At 50.2% G+C, this 17185-nt stretch overlaps 1 protein-coding gene and 1 non-coding gene across 2 annotated transcripts; both read right to left on the bottom strand.

The window, feature by feature from the left end:
- Positions 1 to 4: 4 nt before the first annotated feature.
- heatr1 (HEAT repeat containing 1) lies at positions 5 to 16987 on the bottom strand. Its single transcript, XM_067244065.1, has 45 exons — positions 16973 to 16987; positions 16510 to 16669; positions 16182 to 16398; positions 15878 to 16019; positions 15671 to 15772; positions 15429 to 15569; positions 15045 to 15256; positions 14698 to 14831; positions 14421 to 14535; positions 14101 to 14202; positions 13660 to 13774; positions 13457 to 13564; positions 13221 to 13328; positions 12969 to 13054; positions 12506 to 12717; positions 12267 to 12388; positions 11959 to 12162; positions 11382 to 11538; positions 11112 to 11260; positions 10600 to 10792; positions 10290 to 10462; positions 10017 to 10181; positions 9631 to 9873; positions 9339 to 9470; positions 9135 to 9238; positions 8778 to 8924; positions 8500 to 8618; positions 8187 to 8308; positions 7889 to 8017; positions 7413 to 7637; positions 7147 to 7276; positions 6812 to 6990; positions 6149 to 6201; positions 5888 to 6011; positions 5553 to 5693; positions 5165 to 5469; positions 4661 to 4811; positions 4326 to 4484; positions 4085 to 4219; positions 3888 to 3992; positions 3588 to 3756; positions 3279 to 3433; positions 2842 to 3000; positions 2602 to 2710; positions 5 to 569 (listed from the first exon to the last, which is right to left on the bottom strand). The coding sequence occupies exons 2-45, from the start codon at positions 16649 to 16651 to the stop codon at positions 481 to 483; spliced, it is 6483 nt and encodes a 2160-aa protein (XP_067100166.1). The 5' UTR covers positions 16652 to 16669; positions 16973 to 16987; the 3' UTR covers positions 5 to 480.
- On the bottom strand, positions 11638 to 11769 carry LOC136951231 (small nucleolar RNA SNORA3/SNORA45 family). Its single transcript, XR_010877717.1, has one exon. It is a non-coding gene; the product is annotated as a small nucleolar RNA SNORA3/SNORA45 family (small nucleolar RNA).
- Positions 16988 to 17185: the final 198 nt, after the last annotated feature.

The raw sequence follows: 17185 nt of genomic DNA, 5'->3' as shown, positions 1-17185 counted from the left end.
TCGTAAAGATCCATATTCCTTTATTTTTTTTATGAAAATCTCAAACACAATAAATCAAACCCTTTTTACAATGCATCCAAAGTACACTGAGAAACAGGTGCAATAAAAGGAACAATGTTAAACCTTTTTTGCTTATTAATCATTCATGTGACATACATTAACCATATACTCTCCTATGAGCAAATTGTACTGGACATGTGTCCATACTTGGCAACCATAGACAGTCTTAGAATTGAAATATATATATAAAAGCAAAAGGTTAACCTTTCTGTCATCTCTATTTACAGCGTTCGTCCTGACGGGCACACACTGACGACCACTTCAGAGAAACGGTTAACGAGTACAATGGAAGACGGGAGGTCGAGTGCCCCTCTGGTGTAGAGATGACGCAGCTGTCCAGAACAGAGCAGCACTGTGCCCTCATGGGAGCGGGTGCTGGCTGGCTGTGGGCAGGTGAGCCCTGACAAGGAGAGTCCAGGGTTAGAAGTAGCTCTGGAGAGGCTCTCCCAAGATGGACTCCATCTCCTGGATGACCTTCTGGACCTGGTGCTCCACCTCCTCACATTCGTCTGGGACAGAAGAAGACACACGGGTGAGGATGCATGGAGGAGACCAAGTGGGCTCTACCACCACTGAGGAGTGGTCAAGTTTCAATGTAGTTTCCCCTGTTGTCCACTTGATTACAGCCAAAAAACTGTTCCGTTTAATATAAGCCTGAAACTTTATACATACTCGATGAGTAATTTCAGTGGGACACCAGAATGAGCCTGCTAGAAGCCATGTGGCAATGCTCTCTCACAGTACAATTTTATAGTTTTGCAGTTCTTGCTTATTTTCTCTGTTATTTGGTCGATGCAACTGAGGCTAAATAACACCAATTCTGTTATGAATATAACGAAAATAGAACCATGTCATGAACAATGGAATGGGAGAGCTAGCTCTGAGGATTCAACCTCAGTTGCATGAACTCAGGACTCTGCAGGAGCTGAATGAAGGCTGTAGATAAGAGTACAGGGACAGTACAGGGACAGCACAGAGAGTACAGGGACAGTACAGAGAGTACAGGGACAGTACAGGGACAGCACAGAGAGTACAGGGACAGTACAGGGACAGCACAGAGAGTACAGGGACAGCACAGAGAGTACAGGGACAGTACAGAGAGTACAGGGACAGTACAGGGACAGCACAGAGAGTACAGGGACAGCACAGACAGTACAGAGACAGTACAGTGACAGTACAGGGACAGTACAGGGACAGTACAGGGACAGTACAGACAGTACAGAGACAGTACAGTGACAGTACAGTGACAGTACAGTGACAGTACAGAGACAGTACAGAGACAGTACAGTGACAGTACAGAGACAGTACAGAGACAGTACAGTGACAGTACAGAGACAGTACAGACAGTACAGACAGTACAGAGACAGTACAGTGACAGTACAGTGACAGTACAGTGACAGTACAGTGACAGTACAGACAGTACAGAGACAGTACAGAGACAGTACAGAGACAGTACAGAGACAGTACAGTGACAGTACAGTGACAGTACAGTGACAGTACAGACAGTACAGAGACAGTACAGAGACAGTACAGAGAGTACAGGGACAGTACAGAGACAGTACAGTGACAGTACAGAGACAGTACAGTGACAGTACAGAGACAGTACAGAGACAGTACAGGGACAGTACAGGGACAGTACAGAGACAGTACAGAGACAGTACAGGGACAGTACAGAGACAGTACAGAGACAGTACAGAGACAGTACAGAGACAGTACAGAGACAGTACAGAGACAGTACAGGGACAGTACAGAGAGTACAGAGACAGTACAGGGACAGTACAGAGAGTACAGGGACAGTACAGGGACAGTACAGAGAGTACAGAGACAGTACAGGGACAGTACAGAGAGTACAGAGACAGTACAGGGACAGTACAGAGAGTACAGGGACAGTACAGGGACAGTACAGAGAGTACAGAGACAGTACAGGGACAGTACAGAGAGTACAGAGACAGTACAGGGACAGTACAGAGAGTACAGAGACAGTACAGGGACAGTACAGAGAGTACAGAGACAGTACAGGGACAGTACAGAGAGTACAGGGACAGCACAGTGAAAGCACGGGGCTCTGCTACGACTCCAACCCTACGTGTCTCGCTCGCCCTCTGCCACCCATACTGTACGTGCAGACACAACCCCACGATTATCTGCATTCTTGAGTCTCAGACAAGAACCCCACAGGCACGATATGTAACCTGAGAAAGGTTAGCGCTTTCTTCACACAACCCTCCCTCAAACAAAGGCAAGGGAGAAATGGAGGGACAAAACACTACTGTCTTGACTGGGTGATATTAGAAGCATGTTCCCTGATATCTTTCAACGGGAGGGGGGGGGGGGGGGAATATGACCACATCAGAGAATGCCAGGACATCTTATCTTTAATAATCTAGAAGATAAAAAATAACAGTCCAAAGCCACCCCGCAATCCAATTGACCCAACGCAACACTGCATCCTAACAGTTTCAGTTCTGGATGAAGGGTTCACAGGTGTGTTGTTGTTTGAGACGAGGACTGGAGGGACGGGGGCAGGGGAGAGGGACTTACCCTCCATGAGCTCAGCCAGGAAGGGGATGGTCTCAGGTAGGAGCACCATGTAGTTCTCCCTCAGCTTGCCAGCCAGCTCCAGCAGCATCAGCAGGGCAGAGAAACGCACCTGCGGACATACCAGCAGCTTCAACACGCAGTCTGATCCACACTGCTCTCACTGAGACTAACTCGGTGCAACTCCCATCACGCCAATGTATGGGAAGAGAGGGTGAAAGCGCATGTTTGCATGTATCTGACCTCGGATGAACTGTGTCGTGTCTTCAGCAGTATCTGATAGTTAAGGGCCTTCCACTGGGTGTCGTCGCCCATGGCGACGGAGAACTGGGCCACACAGGGCACCAAGTGTTTGGTGACGCGTGTCTGGTGCAGCTGCTCTCCTCCCAAGGTGTTCTCCAGCTACACAGAGAGACAGGACAGAGTGAGCCCACAGCTCAGCACAACAACAACAACAACAACAACAACAGTGACGAATGTAAGCAGGTCAGGTGACGTGATATTGAAGTGAATAAAGAGAAACATTTGATAAGGATTGATCGGAGGACATTGGATCAGCGTGGCACTGCTGGATCCGTGGAGGAGCCCTGCCTCCTCGTACGGCCTGCCCAGCAGCTTCTCCACTGACAGCAGCTGTGTCGATCTCAGTCACTGCACGCGTTTCTTGATCGGCTGGTTACCTGGTCGACCAGCGGAGTCATGAGAGCCTCCGCCCTCTCTTTGCTGACGAAGTGCTGGGTGTCGTACAGAAAGATCTTGTGGAGACAGTCCAGCAGGTACTGCAGCAAGAGGCTACACTTCTCCACGCCGTCCTTCGAGTCAAACAACGCCTCGTCTGGAGAGAGGGACATGGGAGAAAAGGAGAAATCGAATAAAAAAACGGAATGAGAAGAGTGGATTAAAACGCGTTCACAAGTAACAATGACATCATCATTGTGCGCCTATCCACAGATGAATACCAGTAATCCCCCCACCCTCAGATGACATACCAGTCTTGCTGACGTTGGTCTGACGTAGCAGGTCACAGAAGGGCTTGACCAGGTGACCAGCAAACAGCACAAACAGGCCCTTGAGCCGGTCAGCGATGCGGTCGGAGAGCCGATAGAAGGTCAGGAGACGGTCCTTAGCAGAGGAGTCTGTCTTACTCCAATCAAACAGCTGAACACAGAGAAAGATCCCATCTCAAACAGATGCACATACACAATAGAACAAATAGAAGCCAAACAGGATGCTTGAGTTAACCCAGCACCAGAGAGATGAATCCTAGCGCCAGCGAGGAACCGACGTACCTTGAAAAACAGTGGTCTGAAGGTGACCTCAGACAGCTTCATGACCATGGCCAGCAGACAGTCGATCACACAGCCCTCGATCTCCTGGGTCTTCTCCAGGTCACCCTGCAGAAGGAGAGCCACACAGGTCAGCACACACTGTGACAGAAGTCAGGGAACTGGAGTGTGCGAGGGAACGGCAGATGGATGGACATTACCTGACCGTGTTGGGCTCGGAAGTCCAGGGCAATCAGGAAGAAGGAAGTGAGCTCTGTTTGGTGCGAGTTGAGCTGATCCTTCTCCATCTGAACAATGTGCTCCTTCAAGATTCCCATGAGAGGACCAAGATGGCTCTGAGAGGAAAAAGAACGTTTTTATTTGTCAGGCTCATCTTGCTTTAACGGTTTAAATCAGGAAAACGTCAGTATTCACGGGAGAACATTGTAGCTCATCACGTACATGTTTGGACTCCATCATCTTGCTGTAGCACTTGGTGATGGTGGGCAGTAGGACCCTGGGGGGCACCTTGGTGGCAAGGGTGGTCCTGAGAGAGGCCAGGCGGAGGCTGAGCTGGGGGGAGGTGCCGGCCTTCTCTGCCACCCTCGTCAGTCGGCACACCTGGGGAGGACATGGAAGCTGTTACAACACCCTCTCACTGGGGTGGACCCTGCACCACTGTTTTCACAGTCTACAGTCTGGGAGAGCATGGGGATTCGGAGATGAAGCGTGCAGCCTCACCTATAGTCTGTGGTCCTGCAAGTCACGTGGACGACAAGGTCTGAGCGTGCCCTTACCTGTAGTACCGTGTCCTGCAGATAGGGGCTGATGAAATGTGGGAGGGTCTCTGCTACGCGCTGCAGGGCTGTGACCGCACTCAGCAGGTAGATCTCATTAGAAAGCACCTCCTTCCTCTCTGCCAGGATTTGCAGCACTGCAGGCATCAGTCTGGATGGATGGACAAACACAGGTCTCAATTATAATCCTAGTCGTTGTTACCAGAAGTCAACCTTAACTTGGACTTTTATTCAAACCTCATATGGCCCATGTAATTATTATATCAGGTGGTGTAGTACATTACATTTAGTCATTTAGCAGACGCTCTTATCCAGAGCGACTTACAGTAAGTACAGGGACATTCCCCCCGAGGCAAGTAGGGTGAAGTGCCTTGCCCAAGGACACAACGTCAGTTTGCATGACCGGGAATCGAACTGGCAACCTTCAGATTACTAGCCCGACTCCCTCACCGCTCAGCCAACTGACTCCCATTGTATTTGATGTTAATGGTTTGCAGCCAATACCTGGGGAGTTGTGGGATGGCAAGGGCCTTGAGTGTGCTGGCTACCTCAGCGACACACAGCAGGGCACTGCCCATCACGTTCTTCTCTTCTTCAGGGGAGGTCAAGATCTCCACTGCCCGGATCAGCACAGGCACAAACGCCTCCTGGTGGTCGGCACCGAAACTGCGGCACAGCAGCTTGAGGCTGTAGAGGGCGGTCTGCCTGTTGATGGCTTGCTCCTCCTCCTCCTGCTGCTCCCCCTCCTTGCCGCGGCCCTTACCCACAATGCTCAGAAGGTCACCAGTCAGTTCCAGCAGAACAGCCACCTGGGAGAGAGAAGATGGAGGGTGTAGGTTTGCTTGACACATACTGTGCATATATTACTATTCTCGTGTGTGTGTGTGTGTACCTGCTCCTCTTGCCACTGAGTCCTGTGCTGTAGCTTGTTGTTGAGCAGCTCCATGGCCTTCCTCCTTACTGATGCCAGCTGGTTACCCATCAGCCCACGCATCACAGTGATAAACGTATCCGTCGGCAACAGGGCATTCACCTATTGGTTGGCAAAGACGATCGTCAAAATAAAGGCCTAAAAAGGCAGAACTAATACGAGATAGGATTCTAATTCCTTCACCCGGTATGTTGCACTACTGGTGTCTCTGAGAACTAAAGTTCACGTCAGAAAAGTTGGGGCAAGAATCCAGCCAGTCCGACTGATCAGCAGTCAGTGCCGTGGTAGAAGCTCACCTTGTCCAGGACATCGTAGGCCTTGTTGAGCAGGGCTCTCCAGAACTTGGCTGTTGGTTTGTCGGCATTCTCTTCCACGCAGCGAGCCACTGTGTGGATGTATAGCAGGATCTCCTCCAGCAGGCTACACACACACACACACACACACACACACAAACACACACAAACACACACGTAAAGGAACAGTTCCCCAGAACTTTGGTATACATGACACTAATGTGCTTGAAACAGTTAGATCACTGAGTGTTTATGGTTCCCTACCTCTGCTGCAGCTTCTGCAGAGAATCTTCCATGATGTCACCATGGTCCGCAACCTGGAGGTCAGACAATGGTTATCATCAATATACCATGTACCTTCATATGTTCATTATCACAACTTCACCATATTAGCTCTGCTTAAAACTATCCATCCACACTTAACATATTGACTGCAAACCAGATTCAGTGGTTCCTCTTTTCTAGAGATCATTTTCAGTGACGATATAGCTCATAATAAAGATGCATTATATTTACATAGAATTTGCAAGAGTATTACAAGTTTTGCAAAAAGTAATACAGTAGCAAATCGTGCTACCATGTGATGGGACTTAGGGGTATTTTCCCAGCGTTTCCACACCTAAACTGAGCTGTAGGCGTATTGAATAAATGGAAATATTCTCGTCCATAACCTACAATTTGAATTGTGATGAATCAAAGCCCTCTCAGAGGGCAATGTTGTTTGTTTTTGCTATGATAGCCAAGAGCTAGAGGAAAATGATTTCTCTCATTTTCCATGACTGGAAAATTAGTCAATTGCTTTCCAGAATGCAAGGGAAACCCACTTATTGAGTATGGTTGGAGTTGCAAGTTATTCAAGTCATTTGGTTCTACAATATGAGTCTGGGCAATGTGTATGAACATACAACAACATCTGGTTCAACCCACCTTCCCTACGAAGCTGCCTGAGGCCAGCAGCTGAGCCATGAAGGACACCGACAGGAACTTGAAGTGTCTGAGATCCTTGCTGCTGTGGGTCTCCACGCTGAAGATCAGCTCCTCTGCCTTCTCCTCCTCCTCCTTTTTCTTAGCACCTCCTCGACGGAGCGTAGTGCGCTTCACTGGGGCTGGACACACCGGGCACACAGGACTTCAGCATTCCAAACAAAGCTTGACAGAGGCATGTTCAGCTAAAGCATGTGTGGAGGTCGGACAGAGACTTCAACCCAGCTAACAGTGTACTACTAGCGAGTGTCTATTAGGTGTGTGTGTGTGTTTCTCACCATCCTCCTTGTCCTGTGGTAGCAGCATGAGGTACTGCAGGACCCTGATGAGGGAGGTGAGCTGGTCAGACACCTCAAACTCACAGCACACAGAGATCCAGAACTCCACGTCCCGCTCCAGAACCGCATCCTGTGAACACGGAAGCACACACACAGTTGGACCCATGTAAGCATCAAACCCGCCCAATGACACGATGTGGATAGACACCCAACCACACCCTTGAGAAGCCACTTCAGTAGGCTATGAGAAAGGGGACACACAGTACCTTCTCGGTGGTGGTGACGGCTGTCTGGGTGGCGTGCTGCTTGAACATGAGTAGCATCAGGACCCAGAGGAAGCGGGCGGGGCCCAGGGTGGTGACCAGCTGGGACAGGATTGGCAGACGGCGGTGTTCAGGCACGTGGGGCAGCGCGTCGGTGAACACATGCATGATCTTCGTCACCACTGCCTCCATGTGACCTGAGGAGCGCCCCTCGCCCTCCTCATGGGCCTGGGGAGGGGGGGTAAGTTGGTAAGTACAACCGTTTGTCCCCACATGGGGCAGCAGTAAAATACAAACAAGAAAAACACAATTTCACAATAAACAGACAGTGTCACACAATTTTAAACCAGGAGCAATGGCGGAAGAGGGAGACAGAGAGGATAAGACTGTATCCAGACAGTCATCCAGAACTAGACGGGACAGATTACACAGACACACACACACATGAACACAGAGGGTCCGTCAACTGGGCCTCTTACCTTGATGAGAGCAGGGATGACCGTCTGCACAGTCTTGTTGATGACCTGGAAGCTGTAGGCATCGTCCAGGCGCATGATGTTGGCCCCCATGAAGGTAAAGATGGGCATGATGTTGTGGAGGACTTTCTCCTAGAGGATGGTAAAAATGGGGGGGGGAATGTGTTCGGTTGACAGGCGGCCTGTCACTTATGATGGGTGGAATCCGAAACTGAGACTTCAAAGAAGGTATAAGAACATTTCTTTATTGATAGGTCATATATTCCCAAGATTCCACACACACACACGTAGGTGTACTCACAGGGAAGATGCCAGCCACAGTGCCCAGCAGCAGTAAGGCATGATGGTGTGTCTGGGGCATGTCGGACACTCGCACACACTGAACCACCAGCTCCACGTTGAACTTGTCCTCATCCAGCACGTCTAGAAGGGGAATCACAGTTATGGATGAGCCCACCCAGGCCTAGGGTCAGCCTGCACTGCACTGCTGTAGGATGATAATCCAGACCACTAAAGATGATGACAGGACCAGATCTGGGAGAACTTCAGCCTCCAGGTCCTGAGGCATGAAGGAGCCCACCTCCCTCCCTCTCTCTCCTCCCTCTCCTCCCTACCTGGGCTGACTGGTCCTCCATCGGGGGAGAGCTTCTGGCAGATGTTGAGCAGACAGCTGAGCAGCAGCTGCTTGCTGTATTCCATGTTGCCCTGCTCTGCGGCGGACGTCTCCAGACACCTGCACAGGACAACAGGAAACAAGCCACGTTTAACGAGCCCTAATCACGCCCTAATCGCACCCCTGGCTCATGGCAGGACAGTGAAGCCAGACCACCGGAGAGAAGCTTTATGATAGCGAGGCATTGGAGCCTCAGGCAGACTGGGAAGGGAGCCCCACCTGGAGAGCAGGGTGAAGAGAGCGGGCACCAGCATCTGAGGTCTCTTCAGCTTCTTCTTGTGTTGCAGCAGCTCCAGGATGAGTGTGGCCCTGGCCCAGGACACAGCCCCTTCTTCTGCTGGGGCCTGCCCACTGTCCTGGACCCTCCTGACAACAACACACAGGCACACATGGGGGTTAACAGGCGAACCCAGATTGGAAAAAAAACAAAGAGAAACCATTTTCCACAAAGTTCAAGCTTTTGAGAAAACTTTCATGGATAAAAGATTTGTTTTTAAATCTTTTACTTTGATAAAGACCATGTGTCATCACCACACCAGAACACCAAAGCCAGGATGTCCATGACAGGTGGCTCACCTCTGCAGCATCTGGCTCCTACGCGTCTGCTGTACGCTCACAGTGACTTTGGGCTTCTCTGCTGGGACCAGCTCGTTGGCCACCAGCTCCCCGTCCACAGCGATCTAACAGGGAGGAAAGCTAGCTGTAAATGCCGAACTTAGGGGTCATCCAAGTCTAGAGAAACGTCATTGTTGTACAATATCCTGGACGGGTCGTCCTCACCCCCTTGAAGACGCTGCTGATGGTGTTGGAGCAGACAGGACTCCTGCTCTCCACCAGAAGGTCGAACATCACCCCCAGCAGCCTCTGCTGCACCTTGCTGTCCTCCAGGGCGGAGAAGAAGGGCTTGGTGATCTGAGGAGACACACCAGGCAGAGGTCACTATCCATAGAGAGAGGCTGGTACTCGTATGTGGTCCCTTACCTACATCCTCGACCAAGAGCTGGAACCAACCCAGTTCATGAAGGGGAAAGACTACATGTAGAACAGGATTGCTGCTCCACCTGTGGCGTACCTGTTCTAGGGCTATGATCTGGAAGCTGGGGATGTCTGGGTGGGGCTGGGCGGTGGTCCCCAGGGCCCTGATGAAGACATCCAACGCGGCCTGGTCCCGTACCAGCAAAGGGGCTGACGCCTCGTTGTACTTGCCCAGGGTGAGCTGCATCAGCTGGGCCTCGCCCCTCAGGAGAATGGGGGGATCGGGGCCACTCTGCTCCAGCAGCCGCTCCAGGATGGGCAGGAGACCCGAGAGCACAGCCTGAGGAGAGGAGGCGCAGACCTCAACCACCTGTTTAGCTATGTCTCGCAACCAACTATTTGACATTCCATGAGTTTTCCTGTCAATTCTACACAGAGGGCCTCTCAAAATCACGTGTCCTGGTGTGCCCTCCTCCACCCTACCTCTCCGTTGACCTGCTCCAGGGTCCGCAGCAGGGTCGTGCTGGTGTACGAGGGGCAGTTGGGGGCCTGGAGACCCTTCAGCAGCTGCTCCATGGAGGCCAGCACACTCTTGTGCTGAGCCTTGCCTGGCTGTGCTACACACTCGCCCCAGAGCAGACCCAGGGCCTACACAGGACAGACCGTCAGTCAGTGAGAAGATAACTGATGATGAGGTTTGTGTGTGAGTGTGTCTGTGTGTGTGTGTGTATGTGTGTGCATGCGCTTCTGTCTGACCTGGCTGACGTGCGAGGGGTCAGCGATGATCTCCTCTGTGTTCTTAAGCAGCCTGGCCATGATTGGCTCAAAGGGGGAGCCGGCCACCTCTGACAGGCTCTGAAGGGCAGCGATGGACGCCCTGCGCACCTCCCTGACCGGTGAGCTCAGGCAGGCCAGCAACGACAGAGCCACTGAGGAGAACGACAAACAACTTAGTCCACCTGACCCAACAAGCTTCCTGGTGCCACAGAACGTATCCTGTATAGTGATCAACTCCTAATCAATCACTTGTGATTGGAAAGAACCTCCTTGTTCCCCAGTTCCCTACCTGGAGAGGAGGCTGACGCCAGCTGTGCCCGTGTGGTGCCAGGCTGAGGGGCGAGCAGGGCTCCTCCCACATACAGGGACTGAGTCTGGAGGATGGCACTGACCCTCACGTCCAACTGGTCTCCATGGTTAGTGTTGTAGCCCCACAGCAGGGACAAGAACTTGAAGAGCTCTAGAGGATCCCTCAGGTGGACCTGGAGGAGGGTGGAATATGATGAGGTTATATGTCAAATGCATGCGGTTTTAGTGTGGTTTGGTTTGTAAGCCTCTATGTTTAGTGGTTGAGAGACAAATGCTGCAACAACAGCAGCTTGTTGCAGCTTGCAGGAAAGGGAAATCATTTAGTTAAGTTTAACCACAAGGTGCTGACTGGGTTAATGGAAGAGGACAGAAAAATGAGAGAATGCATTCATCGAAAAAACAAACAAAGGGATGGAGGATGGCCTCAGAGTTGTTCCCATGACTTATTCTCAAAGCAGGCCTAACTGTTCACCATGCATTTCTTATCGCTACCTGAACCAGCAACTTCATCAGGCCTCTAAAGCTGGCTGTCATGGGCCCCTGGGCTGCCCCGGTGACAATGACGCTGAAGAAGCGGCACAGCAGGTGCAGGTAGCAGCAGGTGTTGGTGTCCAGGTTCTCAGGGTTCCACCACACCTCACCTGGGAGAGACACACACCACACCCACCGTGAGCTAATACAGGACTACGTCTTAACCCAATAAAGGGATTCCTATTGACTGACTGGGAAGAGTGCCGTGTCTAGCTGGTGGTTAAGGTTTACCTTTGAAAGAAGTGTCGTGACTCTTGAGGCAAGATATGAGGCCTCGGAGCAGAGAGACCAGCAGCAGGCTGTACTCTCTGCGGCCTGTCACACTCTGGAGATAATCCCTCAGACCCTCTGAGAAGGAGAATACAGTGTCTCCCTGGTCCACGGGGGCCTAGAACAGCAGCGTGGGGGGGGTTAGTAACCATTACAAGTTAGGGCTGCCTTCTATGACAGAGAACTGATTGTCATTCTGAATAGTCCCTTTAATAATAGTTGTGACTACCCATGTGGCTGAGCGGCCTATGAGAAGGAACCAGTCAGTGAATAGGAGCAGTGTTCAGTCTGAGAGAACTCTAGCAAACCAAGACAACGGTGCTTGTCAAGATTAGACTCTAGTCTCTGGGGTACAGGGGACGGATAGACCTTGCATGAATCAACACTTTAATACAGACTAATAAACAAAGAGCAAAGTGTTGTGCACAGCAGCAGTGTCTCTTCTAGATGATTCCAGTGTTATTATTATTATTTCTTTCTAGCTATTTTAGGATTATGCAGGTCCATCGTGGGATCCCAGTGGCAGTGTTCCTCTGACCTGGTCCTGGGCCTGCTGGGTGAGCTCCAGGAGGGAGGGCTCCAGGAGGTTGTAGACCTGCTGGGCCGTGTGGAGGTGCTGGGTCCCTCCCAGGTCCCCCATGCCCAGCAGCAGAGCCTGGGTCAGGACCAGGAAGGCTGTCGTCTCCCTCCGGCTGGAGCCACTCTGCCGCTGCTGCAGCACACACTCTGCCATCCTCTCCAGCTGGACACACACACACACACAGTTCTCTCATTTAGATAAAAAGCTGCTTGCCTGGACATCGATTCATTTAAAAAGGCCAGCTATTGAAAACGTAGCCCACTCACAGCGTTGCGTTTGGGGATGTGGTCCATGGTGGCCAGGTTCTTAGTCAGAGTTGAGATCAGATGCTGATTAGCCTGTACGATGATGTCTGACTGAGAAGAGCTCTTCATCACCTCCTTCAGCACTGGGAGAGAACAGCAGGGAACTAAGAGGCCAATTTCGCTGGACAATACCCGCTGACATGTTCTCTTAGACGAGACTTTAATCATTCCACGTTTGAAAAGCTCTCCATGAGCGTTACCTTGTGACCAGCCCTGGGTGAGGGGGTGCTGGGCCAGCAGGGAGGAGTGGGCGACATAGGAGGCCAGCAGGATCTCAGGGGAGTCAGGGATGGAGGAAGTGACCACCAGGTAGGGGATCAAGCCCCAGGAAGCCCGCAGCCCCAGGCCCGGGGTCCTCTCCCACAGCCTGGGGTCGTCCAGCACCCTTACAGCCTCCAGTAACACTGGACACCTACAGGGAGAGACAACAGAGGCTGTGTTTAAAGCTCTGTACAGTACGTGCATTAAAAGATGTGGTAAGTTATGTTATGCAAGATTGACATGTATGCAGGCATACAAGATTGACATGTATGCAGGCATACAAAATGTATGGTATTGGTATACAAAGCTGGGACATATGCGTGTTGTGGTGAGGGCTATAAAGCTTACGGTGGTGATTGATTTGAAAGATAATTATTTACATGAAATGTGATAAATACTGACCAGTTTCCAGCCGCGGAATCTTTTCTCTGGAGAAGTGAAAGCAAACTAGAAACCGTCTCATCTGGGTCCATGCGATCTTTGTAGGCCTACAGAGCACAGTGACTGATTTAACCGCCTGAAGACCAGTAAGCTTTAAAAAAGGTTTAACGAGTATTTACTAAGTTGGCAGACACAAAGGAAAGCCAACTGCAGCCAAGCCCTCGTCAGTCAAGACGAGTGTGTGAGTGGTGGACACGGGGAGGCAGCGCTGACCTCCAGAGCCTTGAGGGCAGCTGACACCACCTCAGGGACATCATCCTTCATCCTGTCCAGCAGAGCCGTGCTCAGGAACACCTGGTCAAACCCCCCCTGCTGGAGAAACTAGAAAGAAACTGAATTAGACAGTTAGAATTTGGAGGAAAGAAAAGTACACCACAAAGAAGTATTATACCACCAGCACGCTGTAGAAAGAAGCTACGACAATGTTTGGCTTTCAGTGAGACACACACCTGTCCAGAGGTGAGGACAGTGGTCAGGTAGTCCACTGCCGTGGTTCTGACGGAGGGCAGAGGGTGCTTCAGACTCAGCAGCAGAGATGTGTCAGAGTCTCCCAGGATCTGTCAACACACACACACACACACACACACATGTAGAAACTCCTAACACACATGTACACAGGCACACGCATACAGGAACACACTGTGTACAGTACCTGGAACTTGCCGCTGCTCATGGTCAGAGAGATGAACTGATGGAAGAGGGTTTTCTCTTGGGTGCTGATGCCACTGACATGACTCTCTAGGACCACGTCAAGAGCTCCAGCATACCTGGAACAACACAACCGTTAACAAGGGAGCTACGTTACCCAGCAGACTTGGCTAGCAATAGTCTTGCTACTCTTACAAAGTTTGCCAATTGCCATCCAAACGTTTGAGGCCATCCCCATCATTGTTCTATCACGTATAGATACTTATCAATAGTCTACAGGGGGGATGTGAACCTGGGACCACTTGGTCTACAGGCAAATGCTCTACCACTGAGCTATAGCCATCTGTAACATGTCTATGAGACGGAAGGTAGAGCTAAAAGAGAGGGAGTCTGAATGCATCTTCCTATGGGAGCAGTGTGGTTAATGTCACCGTGGGAGACTCACTTGGACTCAAACAGCCGTATGAACGGCAGCAGCCGCTGGTTGAGGACGGTGATGTCCTCCGCAGAGAGCTGGCTCTGAGACAGGTACTCCTCTAGCAACAACCTGGAAGTAACACACAACTAGACTGAAGCCCTTCAACACAAACCTGGACTTAAAAAAGCACAACTCACAAAGCTTGGAACCTCAAAGTTGTAAATCAAACTGCAGACCTTATAGGGTTGGTAGTAAGAGAGACTCGACCACGAGGCCAGGCAGGTATTTAGGGAAATGAGAAATACTTGCTATCAGGGGGTGTCTATGCCATATGGTCAGTGTCTTACTTTGCTACTGTGTTGTCAAAGCCCTTGGACAGAGGCACTTCTTTGAGCATGGCTTCAAACAGGCTGTGGTGTACAGAGCTTGGAGAGGGTTCCTCTGTCTCCATCTCATCTGGGACTGATCACAACAGGACAGGAAAACAAGCAGTCAGACACAACGGTACATGTAGAACTGGGGAACACACACCACACTGAAAAAAGAACATCACAAGAGGCACAAAGCCATTTGAATGGGCCTCTAAATGTGTCCATGGGCAGATGTGGGAGATTGACAACTCACCTGTGGTGCAGGTGACCAGAGAGTGGACCAGGTGGGGCAGCAGGTAGCTCAGAAGGGGACTGACGTCATGAGTGGCTGCCATGGTCTGCAGAGTGGGCACCAACAAGGTCATGGAGCACAGCTGGTGAAAAGCTCTGAGGAGAGAATGGCAATTCACTGAGTGAATCCTGGCAAGTACTTGGGGTGAACTTGATTTCAACCTTTGATCAGTTCAATTCAACAGAGGAGTCCAAAGATATGACACAGAAATAGATCAAAGACACTCAAAATACTTTATATCTCATGATGTCTCTCATGTAGCATACAACTGTATTATAATTGCATTCCTAGAGATCCGCTCTCCTCACTTGGGTCCGATGGCCTTGTCCCTCTGGTTCTGCAGCAGGACGACGAGGCAGCCCAGGCCCTCGGAGGGCAGCAGGGGCTCTCGAACCAGGGACCTGCTGACTTGCAGGGCCAGGGTGTTCACCAGCTGAGCCTCCATCACCACCTTCACAGCCAGCTGGCACACAATCATGTAGGTGGCAGCCTTGTAGTCGGTGAGAGAGGACTTCAGACCCTGGAGGAAGGGAGGGATCGATGCTGTCAAAGTAAATCTATGGTCAGGGCTGCTTTTAGCATTTAGGTTCAACAGCCAAGGACTACACTAGAAATTCTGGGAGATCTCCGGCTGTGTCTCAGGCCAGTAGATCAGAACAGATTGATTTTTCCTTTGAGTGACAGTATTGTACCTTCTGAACGTAGGGCAGCAGCTTGGATATGATGGTGTCCGAGACCTTCTCCACCGCCTCCAGAGCTGTTATGATGGTGGAGGCATAGAAGGAGAAGATCACTCTGAGCTGGGCACAGTTGCCAGTGAATCCAGAATAAGCCTGCAAGCACCAACATGCCCCTGTTTAGATATCCCTAGGATACACCGTGGATTACAAACAACCACTTTAGACCTGTGTGTGTACATGCATTTCTAGTTTACCTTGATTGACTTGGTGACCAGTGTGCAGACGAAATCCATGAAGCCCAAGTCTTTGTAACAGTGAGTGATCAGGGTTCCTCTGGCCAATGGTACACCTGGTTTCTACACGGAAACAACAACCGCCAGCTTACTGTATGCCTGTCCAGTCCATTCAGAAGCACTTGAGTGTTGACGTATCGGTTAGGGACCTTCCCCTTAGAAAGTTACCTGTAGCACTTCCAGCCAGTTCCAGCGGTTAGTGGGGTCCTTGATCTTTAAGAGTTGAACAACTCGGACAAACACCTTGGTCTCATGGTAGGGCAAGACACAGGCCAGCAGGCTGTCGACATTGTACAGGTGGATGTGAAACCTGAGACAAAAGACGATCAAGACAATTTTAAAACAACAAGGCCAATACTAAACTGTGTTAGGGTGATTTTCACCTAAATATGAACATACCAACAATGCAGTGGGCCATTGTCGGCAAGACTCAAAAGGGTCTCACGGGTGCACATGAATGAATGGGCTTTACCTGTGCACAAGCCATTCCAAGCACTTCTGAGCCGGCTTGAGAAGAAAGTATGGAGAAAGGCGAGCTAGGAAGAGGGATATGCCTTCGTCCAGTTTCTCATTGATCTCTTTGGACTGGACACTTCGCTCCAGACCCATGGAAGCCTGGCTAAAGAGGGTGTCCTGAAACTCTGTGAATGCTTGCTCAATACCTAGAAGCTCCTCCAGTCCAGTGCAACCTGGGACAAAGAGGAACATGGCCAACAAAAAGGACAGAATTCCACAGTTCAGAAGCATCCCAGGCAAGATATGGTACTATTATCATATATCTACGTCAAGTTTAAACTCACCAAGAGCATGGAAGGTGCTCCTGTCCATACTGGCAGCATCTTTAGGATCAAAGAGTAAGGAGGCAACCTCCTTATGACTGAACAGGTTGGCGTCATTCTGAGGCAATGATAGCCGCTTCAGCTGATGGGCAAGCGATGTCATTGTGGCACGTTCTATGTTCTGTTGAAGAAATAATATTGCATTCATGGATAAGCAGCTATCTAGTTAACTGTAAAAGGTTAGCTACTGACGTTTGCCAGAAATGTCCTGACGTATAGTAAAACCGGCTTTAGCAACTATTTTGAATGCTAACTTGCTAGTTAACATTTTGTAAAACCTTGAAGTATGCCAGCGACTTTTAAGACAACTCCAGTGAAAAATAAAAAACATGGTTAACTTGGGTTGGTGTGGTTCTTGTTTTTAAACATAATACATCATATTTAAAAAGATAAGTTATTGCAACCATAGCAAGGAATTATTTACCTGATAACAGCGCCTCTACACATGTGCGCACCCTGATGGATTTTTTCCTGACCTCTCGAGGTTCTATCTCCGGTTCACACCCTACTTCAAAATAAGAGTCCCAAATATTCGTTTTGGTTTTCACACCGGTAAATGTCACGATTTTTTGCTGCAAATCTCACTCCTCGCTCTTTCGAAACGATCGATAAAACCAAAATAGAATGGACATATTCA

The sequence above is a fragment of the Osmerus mordax genome, chromosome 10, assembly GCF_038355195.1.
Source record: "Osmerus mordax isolate fOsmMor3 chromosome 10, fOsmMor3.pri, whole genome shotgun sequence".
NCBI lineage: Eukaryota > Metazoa > Chordata > Actinopteri > Osmeriformes > Osmeridae > Osmerus > Osmerus mordax.
The sequence above is the reverse complement of the archived record's forward strand: the minus strand, read 5'-3'. Positions and strand labels throughout refer to the sequence as shown.